The sequence below is a fragment of the Aphelocoma coerulescens genome, chromosome 20, assembly GCF_041296385.1.
Source record: "Aphelocoma coerulescens isolate FSJ_1873_10779 chromosome 20, UR_Acoe_1.0, whole genome shotgun sequence".
NCBI classification, from domain to species: Eukaryota; Metazoa; Chordata; class Aves; order Passeriformes; family Corvidae; genus Aphelocoma; species Aphelocoma coerulescens.
Window position 1 is genome coordinate 12,676,080 of NC_091033.1, and position 16,331 is coordinate 12,692,410.

The following is a 16,331-nucleotide window of genomic DNA, read 5'->3' on the forward strand; positions in this document are numbered from 1 at the left end:
CTGCTTCAGCTCCGAGTTCCTCCCCACCACATTGGGAGCTCGGGTCAAGAACAGGGATCCATACATGGAACACAAAGAATTCCCCCCTGACACACACATGGGTTACACCCAACACCAGGCTGCTGCATTTAATTTCAACTTTTAAAAACCTATTTATACATAACTTAAGAGAACTTAGGATTCTCCAGGTCCGGGCATACAAAGCCGGGCAGTTTTGGACAATCTCTGAGCAGCTTCAGCTCACTTTCTGATCACTGAAATGATCAGACACTGCAATGTACTCCCCAAACTCACAGTGCACAAACCTGGTTCTGCCATTTCCTAACTCCTGAGTGCTTGACTCTGTACAGCCTTAATAAAGGTCTTTTAAAAGTAGCTCTCTGTGGGTAATTGTGTGTGGGACATTTGCCAACCCAAACATGAGGGAGTTCAAGAGGCTTTTCTAATCTTGTGAGTTTATCCACTAAAGAAAAAGATTTGATTAAAAAAATGAAGTACAGCTAAACTGGGAACAATACTTTACTACAGGCTGTTCTTCATAGGCACTTCGAAATCCTGAAAGAAACCCCCACAAAATTAGGAACTTATTAAATCAGAATGAAATGTACCAATGCAGAAACATAAACAGAAATGCCAGATGTATAATGTCAACTTATAATACACAGCTTCAATTAATTCTTCTTAATTCATTTGTTTTCTTAACTTCTTTTGTTTTGCTCTCTGGAAAAGGCCATTTTCTAATGACAGATCACAGGAGGAAAGATCCAAAGTTCAAGTTTACTCCAAGGAAAAGCAGTCTCGTTTCTGTGCTCACAGACCTCACGTCCATTTTGCACTTTTCACTCTCGCAGAGGCTTCAGGACAAACTCAGGCCTGCACTGGGAGGCAAAGAAGTTTACTAAAGGTTTCAAAAACTTTTACTCTTCAAGTACAAACGTGAAATTAGTTCTTTAACAGGAACTGAAGCCACAGGAAATGGCAGAGTGAATGACAGGCACACAGTCACTTTGCAAGTGTGCAGGTGTGTGCTCATTAGAGTATCACGTGCAAGATCCCTGGCTGGCTCTACTTGTGTTATTTAAAAATAATCTTCATTTATCCAGTAAAAAAAAAATCAACCCATTAAAGAAACAAACAAATTTTATAGTTAGGCAGATTTGAGCAGTGGAAATACAATTACTTTGTTCTCTGAAGCTCATCTTCTGTATTACTGTTTCTGACTCAAAAACCAAAATCCCAAACACTTCCACTGAAATTCACTCACCACCTGTCACCTTTCAACTTGCTCACTTGAGGACCTGGGCCCTGGATGCTCTGCCCTGGATGCTCCTCCATTCCCAGCCCATGGCCCAGTGACTCTCCAGGCCCTGTGCAGCACCAGTGTAGCTGTGACCCAGCCACAACAAACAGGAGCTTCAGAGTGTTGGTTTACACGGGCTTTAATTTCAAACAGGGATTTTTGGTGGTGCTTTTTTCCTCACTTACTTTATATAGAAAACAGAACTCAGGATGTGGAATTTCAGGACATCACATAGGGCAAGAGAAATCTAGTTTCAAACTGAAGAGCACAGCAGTGAAGCCACTACTGCACCTGAAAATTAAGGATATTCCACTGAAGAGACAGGAAGTGCCATTTTCTGAAGAAAAGGGATGACAGTTTTCTGCCACTGGGCAATGCAAGATCAAGTATGTCAAGTCATAAATGATCCATTCCTTGTGCACACCACGATGTAAAATTGCTGACAAGAATTGCAAGTTCACATGTGCAGCAGATACAAACCCTTCATAGTTTATTGATGAAAAGAAATTCTAGTGAATTGCAAAGTGAAGTTCCAACTTTATCCCACTAACAGCATTTCAGGAGGAAAAAGTAACACCACCACTGAGCTTTACAATCCTGTATTTTTAGAAAATGACATTATGGTACATCAATCCCCCTCAACATAACAACATGACATGATCTTGCTCTTCAGCCCCCAGGCTACTCCCCAGTAACCTGAGCTGGTCCTGGCTTGCACATGCAGCTGCTCCAGCTGTGCATTCCCAGCTGACAACTGCCAATGCACAGCAATAGTTATGTTCATTCATGCACTGACTATTTGCTTTAAGATGTGGAGAACTACATAAAAATAGAAGAAACCATTTTCCATTCATTTCCCAGCACTAGGCTTCAAGACATTTCAGGTATCTGTTTATCCCAAATTCGCCCAAGGAGTGCACCAAGCAGCCTCTACTGGGTGTTACAAAAATCAACAATAAATGTGCAAGTGGTCATCTTAAAGTAACAGCAAGGACAATAATTAGATTAGTAATAACTTGATTTCTACTACCATGAATCAATCACAGGTTTCTAATATCTGATGTTGTGTGAGGACCCCAGACAATAATCTTATTTAGAAACTACATTTTGTGCACAACTTCCTAAGATGTACAATGTCCTTCAGAATAATTCACTTTCTGTGAATACTTCATGAGAACATTTGCTCTTGTGTTGCCATGGAAGGAACAACTTACAAGAAGAGTCAGGTGGCTTAAGAATACCCATCCAATCTATATTTGCCCTCTAGCTATAAACTGGCCTTTTAGGAACCCTGGAAGAAAAAAAATCCTTAAGATGTCTCTCTACTGCCTATGAAAGAAGGGTTTGGTCAAACAGGGAGTGAGGATTCCCCTGATCAGTTGCTTTATTTTAAGCTCAGCAAAGCAAAGCATTACCCAGACAACTCAGGGCTACTGTGTTCAGGCTCTTGTCAAAAATGGTGAGGGAAGACCTCAGGATTTTGTTAAATTCCAAAATACAAGCAGTTCATTTAAGAGTCTTGTTCAGGACTGGTGTGGGTCAGCTCAGCTGCAGGCTACAGATGTTACCAACCCTGAAATCCTCTCCTGGTCTCCTTGATCACGTGTTTGAAGGGAATCTGGAAAAGCATGAGAGGGTTTTCTGAGACCTCTTTATGATCCTGGAGTGCAAACACCAGGAACAACTTTGCTCATGAACGATTTACAGTTCCAGGCTGGCACAGATCACCAAAAAGTGACTGCTGAGCACTGGGGGAGGACAGAGTTGCTGCTGGCTTTGCCCTGGGCCAGCAAAGGCAGCTGTGGTAGCTTACACCGGGTGTAAAACCAGCCTAGAACATTACTCCAGATATACTCATGGAGACTAGCTTAAAGCTTCAATCCTCCCCCTTTATCCTGCAAAGACAGTGACTTTTTGTTGAAAACCAACCTTTTTTAGGCTGTTTTTAAGCAGAACAAAGGACTCTCAAAAAGGCGCTTTTTTTTTTTTTAAAGTGGATCAGGAATTCTGGTTAAGAGAAGAAGATATTTACAGCCACTTAAAAAAACCTACTTCTTATGTCAGTCTCCCTTCAGCAGAAGTTTTCTCAAATACATTCTTCAAAGCCATGAAAACTAATTTTGCAGTATCACTCACAACCTCGGCTTTCTGAAAAGAATGCTTCATTAGAAAGTTTTCTTCAGCTTCTACTGCCCAGGAAGTATCTTTGTGACCAATTCTGCCCAATTTGTCCCAAAAACTCCTGGATTTGTCCTTTCCAGCTCATCTGCCACCTGCCCTGCCCTTTGCAGCCGGGCTGCAGTGGCTCTGTCCCTTCCCTCTGAGCAGACAAGGCACCAGCACTTTAAAATGCTAAAAAATACACCTCTCCTTTCTATTGAATCTCCTAGAAATACTTCCAGATTCATGTTCATAAGCTGAACACACCAGTTATGGGGTTTTTTTCCCCACCTATTTTCTTATTAAGCCTCAAATAAAATTTCACTTATTAGCACTTGCAAAGGAGGAAACCCTTGAGACACAAGTGGGACAAACATAAAGGTCAAGGAGTGCAGCAGGCAGGCTGCAGCCCCAACAGCTTTCTCACAGATCCCAGGATTATGGAAGGAATGAATGAAGTCATTTTTAAAAGATAGCTTCAACTTGTAATATGCTACAAAAAATTTTGTCACTGAAGGTTTCTGGGTCTACCATTTAAGAATAGATGTGAATTTACCTGCTCAAAAATGATTTCATCTACTGAATCTGTCATGTTAAAACACTCTGAGTTTATTTATACACCTTGTGGTAAAAGGAAGCCTGGACACAAAATTACCTTCACCTTACTCTGAAGGTGCTGTCAAGTGTCTGAACTCCTGAACTAACCTGGAAAATGGGATGTTACCTTATACCTCAGCAGTAACACGTTTACTCTGAACAACCTGTGTGTGTCAGGCTCATGATGGGGTGGCTTGGTTTGATTTTAGAATTAGTCTGGAAAAAAAGAAATTCACCCTGAAATACAACTGCAAGTTTCCTTATACAATGAACAAAGCTGACAAGAGAACACTCTTTCCCTCCCCACCTCTAAAACTGTGAGAACAGGACAAAAGTAACAAAGGAAACATTAATTTGGGGGCTTTATTTAATTTTTCTTTTCTTTTTTTTTTCTTTTTTTTTAAGATGCTACATAGTCAAACAAGATTGGTCTTTTTACGGCATAGGACTAGTTTACTACTAATATTTTTGTTTCTCCCCTAGATAGACTTATTTACATACAAAAACAGTTTCCTGACCACTATTTCCCCAATGCTTAGATGATCAAAACTCCCAACAATTGTGTAGTGCCCAAAAACACCAGGAGGCAGAAGAATCTTGCACCACTACAGCAGCAAATTTTTAGTTCTTTTCACTGGCTTTGAACAGGTGCCTTTTCATACCACAAAGTATTAGTCAATTTTGTGACAATAAGGAAACATGAGAGGAAATACATTAAATAAGTCAAATATGCATTAAACATCTCTGAATAACATTTTAATTCAGCTAAATGAACCAACAGCACTGTAGCTTGGTCCCTTGGTGAGAACAAGGCATTGACCTTTATTCCAAACGAGCCCCTCGGTGCTGCCCAGCTCCCTCAGCGTTGCCACAGACAAGTCTTTGCAGCTTCTCACTACTCATTTAAGTGCCAAGAAGTTGGTAACTTGCACAGAGTTGAAGACACTGACAGAAACTGTTAAATTTATGAGCAGAATGGTGGATTAACGTATTTTACAGAAGTTATCAACACCTCCTGCCTAACCCAGCTCCAAACATCCTTAGGGCCAGCTCCAGCAGTGGAGGAAGAGGTTTTTCTAGTTTTCCTTTTTTTTTTTCTTTTTTTTTTTTAAAAAGAGGTAATCCAGCAACATGTACCAGGGTCTAAGAATGTTTAAAATGACATATACAATATTCCATTGTAGTGTTAAATCAGGATTTTCTCCCCCCCCTTCATCACTGAAGCATATTCTCTTTCATTCATTCCCTCACCATACATTTTGAACTTTCTAGATTATGTTACATAGTATTTGTGCAGGGGTAATTTAAAGGCAAGACCTGTGAGATGTCATACATTAATTTTTTTTTAAACATTGTTATGAATAAATTTAATCCAATGATATGGCAGAACCATCAAACCAATTTACAATTTCCAGCATGCTGCCTCTACAAGGCTATTTTTCCTATAATTACACCAAAGACAAAGAACAAAACCACCAAAGCAAGTAGTCTGGAGCTGAGCCCTTCGTCCTTGACAGCAGCTGCAGAAGGAGATATTGGGTTGTTTGTCTGGGGTACCTTCCTCATCCGCAGTCCATCTTCTTCCTAAAGGAAGAGATATTGATTATTTCTACAAAAAAGCACTTTCAATATTCACCCTTATCATATTTATTTAGGTGGGTGTTATAGAATAGGTGAAAGCGAATTTACAGCTAAGTTAGAGCTCTGTTTCCTGAATAATCCTGAGAAGGAAGGGTAGTGAGGCAGGAGAGGAATTCTGTATCTACAGCAAAGCCACACTCTTGGAAATTTTCTCCTGCTAAGGGAGTGAGGAAGCAGTGAGGAACCTGCAAGAAGTCTTGTCTAAAGTCTAGAGACAGCTCCAGAACTTCAGAAAAGCGATGGAGAGAATGGCATGAAGGTGCTTTTCTTGCTCTGTAAGCAAGTAAGGTGCTGTTGGGGAAAATGTTTCTCAATGCAACTAAGATGAAGTTGCACGTTTTTCACAACCCAAGGCAATTACACTCATCATTCCCCATGTCAGATGTCACAAGTAAATCCTCCCAGCCCTTGAAGGGAAATCTGTTTCTCCCATCATATTAATGCTGACATTTTGACATGAACCTAATGGCAATAATTAGGATATTTTCTTGGTACAACTTTGGCAGCTCACCTGATTTAAAGATGAGACAATGGATAAAACAATGTAAAACCAGCAGATATTCTCATTTCAAGTGGGGTGAAGCTCCCCTCAGCTCTCCCTGAGCTGTTGTTCAGCACAGCTGTGTGTTAGCACACTCCAGTCACATACACACACACTCAGAGCACTTCAGGACAGGGGCAAAGGAGTCTTTTGTGACTTAATTTCTGTCCAGCTGAAGCAACAGTGTTAGACTTTTTAGATACAGTATTATAGTGCAAAAGTATAAGGTACCAAAGCAAAAGTCTCCAGTCTATACTTAAAAAAAAAAATTCAAGAAATAAAATTGTAATAAAAGTTACTGCAGCCTTAAAAATTGTCAGATAAGCGAAGTTCAAGGGCTCAGGGTATGTCAGTGCTTCTCACTTTCGAATTTAAAGGGGCACCTACATGATCTGAAAGTGAACTTATTTTTTATTAACTAATTAATTAATTTACTCACTGAAAGCCCCAGGCTACCTAATACCTCACAGCTGCTCTAACTCTAAATGGGGACAACTGACTTTAGTAAACAATAAAATGCTGTTTACATACAACAAATTTTGTATAGAAACAACAAATTCTCATTTTAAATATTTTAACTTCCCTCTGACAGTGACTCTAGCCTGACATTGACAGCACCTGGTAGCAGGCAGTGATTTAGCATTGTTTTCTGATGTTTTACAGATGTTTTTAACACTCCACAAAGGGAACAAAGAGCTCACTGATCAAGGACGTTACTGTAAGACATCAGCTCAATTCTAGATAGCTCCTGCAGAGTGTTTATTCAAGACTGATTTGCAAAACAATTAAATTTAATTTAATTTAGAGTATTGAGTATTTAGGGTATTGAGTTGCTGGCAAAATAAGAACAGAAGGAGAAGTTAGGGTCATGTCTGTTATGTACACATATTATTTCTGTGCAAAACAACACTGTTTTCAAGAATTCCTCCATGCATCAGCCAGTCAAAAGCAGCATCAGAGCTGAGAGAACAGAGCTCCTTTCACTGGCTGCAAGAGTCACAACATCTACACTTTCCTTGGTGCTGATATCTATGGAAGTCGATACAACAAATCAAACTACTGTAAAAAGGAGTTTTTCAGCAGTGATAAAAGTTTCTCAAGTACTGGATTTCCCAGCCATGTGCTGGATATGACAGGAAGCACATTTCCCATTCATGTGTCTTAATTTGGCCATTTCAGCAGCACATTACAGGTGCAATTACTGAAACACCCAGTATTTGCACAACACTGCCCTCAAGCTCCCATCAGTTTGGGGAGAACAGGGCCAAGTCCAACACTGAATGCTTAATTCAGACTGAGAAATTAGGTGGGAAAAGAAAAAAAGAGAGGGAATTCACTCCTCTGGGTTGCTACCCAATCACCTTCTGTGACTGCATGACTTGTGCCTCCTTTCAAAGGGACCATTGATTTCAGCACCTTCTCAGAGTTTACAGAGAGAAACCTGAATTATCTTTTACTTTATAGACAATATTAAAATATTGTGCTAAAGTCAGGCAACCAAACCTTTAAGATGGAAGCTTCTTTTTCAGGAAAGGGGTAAATCTGAAAAGAAAACAACAGTGATCTTTACCTTAAACTGTTTGTTCTCCTCCCGTAACCTCTGAACTTCTACTTGAAGCCTCTTATAGTCTTCCATTACTTTCTTAACTTCAGTGTCATCCAAAGAAGAACTTATTGATTTAGACATTACAGAGGAATCTGTCTTTGTTGCAGTTGTGGATACAATTTTATTTATTTCTATGTCATGCTGTTAAAAAAGGATAGAGTGATTTTTGGTTAGTTATTAACACCACACCACACACCTGATATATAGGAGGAGAATCAGGTAAAATTGTCTGTGCACACCTGACACATGCCTGTATAAAAAGAAATAAACAATATTTTGCTTTCTGTAATTTTACTGCTTTCCCAGAAAACACCAGATCAGCAGCAATAAGTGAAGACAGAATGACCCTGACTTTTCAGACCCTGAAGATACAGAAAAGGAGATGTCCCTAAACCAGGTCCCACAATCAGTGGCCTCCTCACTCTTCCTTCCCTAGGCACAACACAAGCAGCTACTGCAGGAGCCAGGACAGTGCTGCAGCTCCCTCTCCCTTCACTCCCCACTCCTGGCTGTCCCCTCTCCCTCCTTCTGTGTTTCTGTAGGGATGGAGGAACTTGCAGCCCAAGTTGGGAAACAAGGCTCAGACCTCCAAAGCCCGCACCCTCTCCTGCCTTTGGATCCTTTCCATGCTCTGCACTTTCGAAACAGTCTCTTATGGAAACAAACCTCTCTCCACCCAATCAACTACATAATCCTAATTACACTGTTCAGTGCAAAGTAGAACAACTGTGCCTTTAGCACCTGCACACCAGGAAGCATTTTTCATTTTATTCAATCCATTATCAGTTCTACATTGCACACTACATACTTCCATTAGAAATTAATATGTTCATTACCCTAAAAAAGGATCCTACAATATTAGGATTGCAATGTAATTCCTAACTGCTTTTGTGCCTTCCTCACCAGCTTTCTACCAATTTACTTGCCAAAATAAGCGTTGTACCAAGGAAGCAAAGGGGAGTGTTGGACAGGCAAATTTATATTGCTGATGGTTATAACTACTTCAGTATAAACTCTGAGCTTCACAACCAGCAATAAGCATCTTTAATCTTTTTTTAAGTATTCTTTATCCTGTGACTGTTCACTAAATGAAAACAGATAACTCAAAAATTGCTTTGTGATACTGGTGCACTTATGTTCAAACTGGCTGCTAGTTACACCAAGGATTACCAATATTTTAAATAGTTTATATTGTGTTTATGAAGGGTAATGCCGTCCAGGCAGTGAAACAGAGGCTTCTGTCTTGTGCTTATATAGCTGTCTGAATAAACATGCCATTTCACAGGATTTACTGTGGTATTAAGTTAAATCACTCAATATGCATCTGAAAATACTCACAGGCTTATCATTTTCTGCTGGTAGCTCAAACACACACCTAAGTTTCGAATCCATGAGTTCTTCCGGTTTTGCTTCTTTCCACTGGAATAAGTTAATATTAATTTAATATTAAACATATTAGTATAATCAGGCAGGTTGGAAATGCAGTGTATTATGTAAACAAATCACACCATTTCACTCAGAAAAAACCCACAGGTGTTTATCACACTGCCATTATCCACATACAGAATGAAAAATGAGATCGAATACATAACTGAGTGGTATCATAAAGACAGACCAGATACTATGAAGCAAATCATTCTAAATAGTCTGAAACTTCCACAGGTAATTTATGAGAGAACTGAGAGCTGTGTCAGAGTAATTAGCAGAGACAGGGGAAGTTATGGGCCTGCTTAAAAAAAAAAAGAAAAAAAAAAGAAAAAGGAGGTGTGAATTCAAGGGAAGGGAAAGATAACAAGCCCCCAAATCAATCACAGTGTGAGTTCTCAACTCTTTGCTCAGTGGAGTTTCTATTCAAAATTTTAAAATTTCACATGAGCTTTTCTTCTGGAATGAACTACAGGACTGTTCTTCCCCCTCCTTGTTTTCCACATCCTTACTTTTCAGCATCAATGTCTGAACAGCACCAGATGTGTTACATACAGAGGGATAACTTCCCCTCACACCTTCTCTCCCCTTCAGCTGGGGAGTCTGCCATAAACAAGATTCCTTGCAATCTTTTTAATAGGGATCAGCAGTAATAAATCTTTGCTCGGTATCAGCTGTAACCCTGAAGTGAAAATATTTATTCTCAGTGGTAATAAACAGCAAGAAGTGTCCACACTGATATCCTGGAGTTCTCACGTGCTCCTCTTCACTTTGACCATCCTTCTGGTAGCTTGGTATTCCTCAGTATATCTCAAGTAGGTGACAAATTATGGCTAAGCCCGTGCAACCTGGAGTAGTATTTAACCCATCCTAAATAGCTGAATCGTAGTTCAGCTTTTCTGGGGCTGAAGTCAGAGTTCTATTTTGAGCTCCTTGGCTGCCTGTGAAGTGTTGAAAGCTTTATAGTACTCCCATAACTGGTCTCACCTGTTCATCCAGAATAGGAAGAGATCTGGAGAGTGGTAACAAAACTGAGAACTGATCAAAGTGTTACAGGAAAAGGAATCATACTGGTCTGGAGAGCTCTGGAAAACTGAAAGGCCCATATAGGTACTAAAAAACATTCTTTGCCAGCAGAATAACACTTGTCATGGTATAAAGTAACTCATAAAAATTAAAGAGCTCGAAAGAAAGGCAGACTGGCTTATCTTTCTAGTGATGCAGACATTTTATTACTATTGCTGCTTCTCCCACTGGATCTTATTTTGAGCCCATTAAATAAATATAGTTCCATAAATCAGTTTCAGAAGGGAAATTATTAGCCTGCAGAGTGCCCCAGCTTTAAGGAGCTGTTCAGAAGAAGACACATATTGTAAGGACTACTGTAGAGTTCTTCTGGGTTGGCTTTTTTGTTTTTAAGCACCACACACAAGCCACACACTTTTAGAGTAATGGTCTTTTTCCTTTTTTATATTGTGTCCTCAATAGCCACTGAGTGTTCTCTCAAGCTAACAAAAGCCAGGCTAGAGAAAGCTTCCTTGTGCCTTCTTCTGGGGGCAAATCTTGCTGGTAAAGGAAAGCCACCAGTTGACATAAGGGTTTACTGCTTTCCAGGCTGTCTTACTGTAGCCTGACAGTCTTTCTATGTCTTTTGTCCTTCTCTGCTCCAGCACCTACATATTTCTACTACTTTCATTTCTAATTCACAGGACAGAATCTATGAGGGCCTTTAATTTACAAAGCCACAGCAGACACAGGTAGGGATAAAGGAAAATACAATACTTGTAAATCATCCTCTTGCATCTTGCAAAAAGAGCTGCTCAAGAGAAGACTCAAGACTTAGAGTTGATGCATAAAATATATAAGATGACACAGATTTTGAATATATTCTGTATATCCTTAGACTATATGGCTCAAGCTGGCCTTTCTAAAGGATATACTGCAAAAAACTACAATGACTTGTTTCATGACTTGTCATCCCATTACTGACAGCAGCTTCCTAGAGAAGCAACCACAGACACCAACTTTCAGTGCAAGGGCTCAAAATAACAGAACATTCCTTGCCATGCAGAGTTGGAAATCTGGAAAAGCTTTCAAGGACCATTCCAGCGTGGTTTGACAATAGTCCTTAAAGAACGTAGTAAAAGGACTTAAAAGTTATACAATTAGAAAGAAATCCATTTAAAATTATTTCAATACTTACTACTGCTTCCATATCTGAAGTATCAGCTGGAGCAAACATAGACTGAACCATAAACTTGTGTTTACTTTTCTCATTAGGGTCATAGTCAAAAGGCTGTAGCATCACTGAAAGAAAAAAACCCCAGAACACATTGCATTAACATTGCTCTGGTGCAGAGTCATGCACTGATGACACAGTTACCAGACTGCAGAAAAACAAACATTAAAATGGTTTCAAGTTGTCTGTTGTTATGACCACAGCAGCAGTTGAGATCAGGAACCTCACTTTAAACCAGAATTCTGAAAGGAAGCAAGAGAAACAGATTTCCTCAGTCTGTCTAGACTTTTGTCTGAGAATTCTGGAAATGCTGATCACTCTACAATATTCTGTACACAGCTATGGCAAGATAACAATAGTAATTTATAGGAAATAGGATAATTTACGTATCTTCTGGGACAGAGGGAGAAATTTTCCAAGGCAGCATCTTTTTGTCTTGCTCCATCCTTGGGGCAGAAGTAACAAGCATTTTGATGAGCTGTACACACAATATTGCTGATGGTGACTAAGAAAAGCTACAGAGGCAAAGTCAAACATTGTAAACCCTGAGGTTCAAGTCTCGGGATGGAAATTTCCTCTACAAAGTTTAAGAGTCTCATGGTATTTGCTTTATCAAGTGCAAGTATTTCGCTTCCACAAATAAATTACTGAAGGTTTGTTACCAATTTATAGCTGGAAGTTTATAGTTAAATGTGATGCAAACTTTGCCTATGAAAGGTATGCAAGGAATGTATTTATCTTCATTCAAAAAATCAAAAGCATTCCAAAATTTACTTATGAAGAGAATGACTGTGTTCAGGGTACAGAGAGGAAGGAACAGCAGGTTTAGAGTGTGTGTGCTTTTATTTAATTTTTTATGCAGTATTGGGAATTTCCATGTCTTTGCTGTTGGGTTAAAGCAAGCTGAAGAGGGACAGCTGGGTATTCCATTTACATGGAATATTCTTTAATCACAGCGGTCACTTGGAACCCCCACATTTGCAAGTGACACCTGGATATTCAGCTGTCAGGACATTAATAAACAGGAGTTTGGCTTCAATGTGAGACAGAACATGTGAAAATAAGCAACACAGTTTACACAAACATGTTATTAGAAACTGCAAAAAGCCACCACCCCCTCAAACTGCAAATGAAGCTTGCAAATACTGCCATTACTGCTAACAGAAAAAAATGGTGTAAGGTTTAAAAATTCACATTTTATGAGCAGTCTTACTTCAGCCCCTCAATTCAATCACTAGGAAGAGAAGCAGTTCAAGAATTAGGACCATTTTCAAGTACTGGTGCTATTAACATTATGTGCTTAAATTAATACACACTAATTGCAGGGGTTTGTCATATAAAAGCAATATCCAAAGATCCCATTTGTTGCAAATGAAGGCAAGTCAAACCAATCTGCCTCCCTTAATGAGCAGGGTATGTTATGGCTGTATCATCTTTAATGTGCACACAGTCTGTGGCCATCAACAACCACATGCCTTTTAAAGCCCAAAGAGAAGGAAGGCAATAAATTTCCTCAGATGAGGTGCTTTAAAAATTATTATACATTTTAAATTCACCTTGCAGTACTCGGTATATTATTCCAAACTAAGTGTTTGCAAATTAACAGGCTACCTTTAACACTATTTCCCAAACAGGAGTGACTACACTGTGAAAGCACAACTATTTCAACACTGCCTGACACATCACTGAAAAGCAGCAGCATCACTTTTTCTGCTCTGTAGTAGTGAGTCAAGATTATGAAGAGTTAAACTTTAGCTAGGAGTTAGAAGCAATTTGTTAGAGAGATTTTGTCTGTGAATACTGTTTTTTTTTAACAATTCAGTAGACACTTAAATAGTTTCAAATCTACCTAATGTGTAAGATCCAACTGGATAGCCAGAACTATCCAGCATTTATGGAACTTCTACAGATTGTGGTTTTTTCAGCTCGCTTTGCTGAGTGTAACTCTCAGCTCATTTGAAAATCATCATTTCCCAAGGGACAGTGCTGAATCCATCCTGGAATGCCAAACGAGCTTCTCCAAGCTCCATTCACTGAACCACAAGAGCCAGAGAGGGCTTGACAGCAGACGTTGGTAGCACTTGTATTTTTAGATCAATACATGAAAGCCACATTGACACAAATTATTCAGCAAATGTCTTGTAAGCCAGATGGGAAGCTCAAAAATATGTACTTTTTTCAAGAGGAAACCAAACCATTTTAATATTTATCCACATACTGCTGGGGTTTCTATGAAAGATCAGTTCCATAAAACTGCCCTAATTGCTGGAGAAATTGCTACTTGGAATGTGGCTCCTTTGTTGTGAATGGAAAACACAAATCTTATGCAAAACTTATGTGAAAAGAGCGTTCCTACAAAATGCCTTATCACATCAGTTGTCCCATCTGGTCAGAAGTTTCAGCTTTCATCAGAAGTCAGATATATTGCAAGAATATTTTTTAAGAAAAAAAAATTATATTAATATGATCTTCAAGTTTACTGTCAGCAGCATCCATCAGGCAGAGATATCTCAACCACTTCCCAAGCTGCTCACCCTATAGCTCAAGCACCAGCACTGTTTTACCACAAGCAAAAACTGCAGAGTCACTGAGAGATCAATGGACATCAGTTTTCTCCCACACTCCTGCAATATCCCCAGCATTTTACACTCTGTAGAGAGCCAAGGAGAGGCACTGACCACTCAATATGCTCCTTCTTTTCCATGGAACAGTATACTGGCAAAGTTAGTCACAATGACAGAAGCATTAAACTCCTCTGGTTTTCCTAGAATAAACCAGCTTTCTCAAGGAACGGAGGAAATCTGAAGCAGGGAGCACCTTTAACACCTGCTAGGATCTAGCTGTCCTTTCCAAGAGCAGAAGGAACAGAAAAGTCTCCCAGCTCAGATAATCAGCAACCTTCCTCTGGTTTCCATCTGAATTTATTAATGGCCTGTTTACTTGGTCCTGGACCAACACTGCCCTTATGCTGAAATACCAGAGAACGGGAAGAGTCATTTACTTCTGGCACCCTCTGAGACATCAATCATGGCAACTCTCGGCCTTCTGGTAAACTTAAGCCAGACTTGGTGGGTCCTCTCTGGGTCAGGCTCCCCATTCATCCTCTGCACCTCTTTTGGTTTCAGCTCCTCTAATTATACATGCAGGAAACTTTACTAACGCCCTGAATCACAGTATTTATGCCCTCTCACCTCTTTCCTTATCCAGATACATGATGCTACATTTGCTTTACTCACAGCCACATTATGTCAGCATCTTGCTCACCCCCATCAGGCCCCTTCATTTAACAAGCTTGCAATTATAGCAAGAGTATTTTATACTCCAAATATGTGATTTTGCAGTTTTTCTGATGAAACTCATCCCATTTCTCTTACTGTAGCCTTCAAGGACACCTAATTCTGCTGCATATCTTCAATCTCCCAACTTTACAACATCATCAGGGTTTTTAGTGTACTCTTTTCTCCAGAATTGCTTGTAAAAGCATTAAACAAGATTAGAACCAAGAATCACTTTTAAGAAACATCACTAGTAGCTCCCTGATATCACATTTCCATCCACATCACTGTTGATTCTTAAGCAGCTCATTCAATACACTATCAATCTATCTTTTCTTTTCTAGCTTTATCAATCAGTTTCCCAAATGGCAATGCACGGAATTCACGGTCTGGATGGATCAAATCTACCACACTTATGTCACATAAAATATCCCAACCAGAAACAGGGGTGAGCCTCAAGATCCTTGTGGAATTCCATCAGCTCTGACAGAGGTGAGCAAAAGACACTCACATCTACAGAAACAAGCAAGAATCCACTGCACCATTCCATCTTCGTCCATGTTTACATAAAGAAACATAAAATTTCTGTAAATATTTCAATAATACTAATAAGTTTTGAATCTGTGAAGACCAAGACAGAATTTTAAAGCAGGCGGGCAAGAACAACCCAAAACCTGGTAGTTTCTGCAGAGTCCTGGGAGCTCCTTGGGAACAGGGCACAGGAGTGACACTGCCAAGGAAAGTCTGGGAACGAAGCAGTGGATGGGACACAATCAGTGCCTGAGGGAATGGGGCAGACCCACTGTGACTGCAGAGCACAGGGCTGCAGCTCCATCCCTGCTCAAGGCAATGCCTCTTCAAAGCCAGGCAAGCTCACAAAAGACTAAAAATCCCTCCCTGGATATTCGACAGCAACCCAAGGCTAATGTCAGCTCCTCCCCATTTTTAGGAGGCATGTTCAGACTGCTCTCTTCAGTGGGACACTGTGCACAGATGGTACCATCTACAATTCCTCTCTCCCTTATACACCTATTGCAGACTCACCAGCATCTGCTGGTATTCCTTCACTTTTCCTTTGTAATCCATTCATGCCTTTTATTTAGACTTCAAAGCCACAAAATCAGCTATCTTTGCTGAAATCAGACATGCTTAACAGCAGTGGAATGTGTGCAAATACTCCTTTTCCCAAGTATTGCAGCCCCAATGCAATGGAATCAGATGACAGTGCACACATACGCTTCCCGACAGTTACATAAACTCAGCTGTTAAAATTACATGCCATTATATAACAGGTGAAAACACGGGCTCCAAACCTGCCATCCCAGCAGGCTGCACATGCTGACAGGGCCTCAAATGCTGGTATTTAGCAAAAGCTGTGATATGGCATAAGAAGGCAGCATTTGAGACTCTACTAGATTAAAGTGAGCTTTATTTTTCTAGCATTTTGTATGTGTTTAAATGAGCCATCATATTAGTGTGAAATAAAGTGGAACAGCTGCCTCTTAGAGCAGAATATCTTCTCATTTACTTGCAGCAAAATAGTACAG

General features: G+C 39.8%; 1 protein-coding gene across 3 annotated transcripts in view; it reads right to left on the reverse strand.

Moving 5' to 3' along the window:
* Nucleotides 1–1,883: 1,883 nt before the first annotated feature.
* Nucleotides 1,884–16,331, reverse strand: part of VAPB (VAMP associated protein B and C) — a 33,384-nt gene continuing 18,936 nt past the window's right edge. Inside the window, exons 3-7 of one of the 3 annotated variants that reach the window (XM_069034232.1) lie at nucleotides 11,474–11,577; nucleotides 9,184–9,264; nucleotides 8,042–8,095; nucleotides 7,743–7,781; nucleotides 1,884–5,641 (exon numbers count right to left, since the gene is read on the reverse strand). In XM_069034232.1, the coding sequence (XP_068890333.1) occupies nucleotides 5,483–5,641; nucleotides 7,743–7,781; nucleotides 8,042–8,095; nucleotides 9,184–9,264; nucleotides 11,474–11,577 (437 nt within the window). In that variant the 3' untranslated portion in view covers nucleotides 1,884–5,482. Of the gene's footprint in view, nucleotides 5,642–7,742; nucleotides 7,782–7,809; nucleotides 7,987–8,041; nucleotides 8,096–9,183; nucleotides 9,265–11,473; nucleotides 11,578–16,331 lie in introns of all 3 variants that reach the window. The other 2 variants (XM_069034233.1, XM_069034231.1) reach the window with 2 other exon arrangements.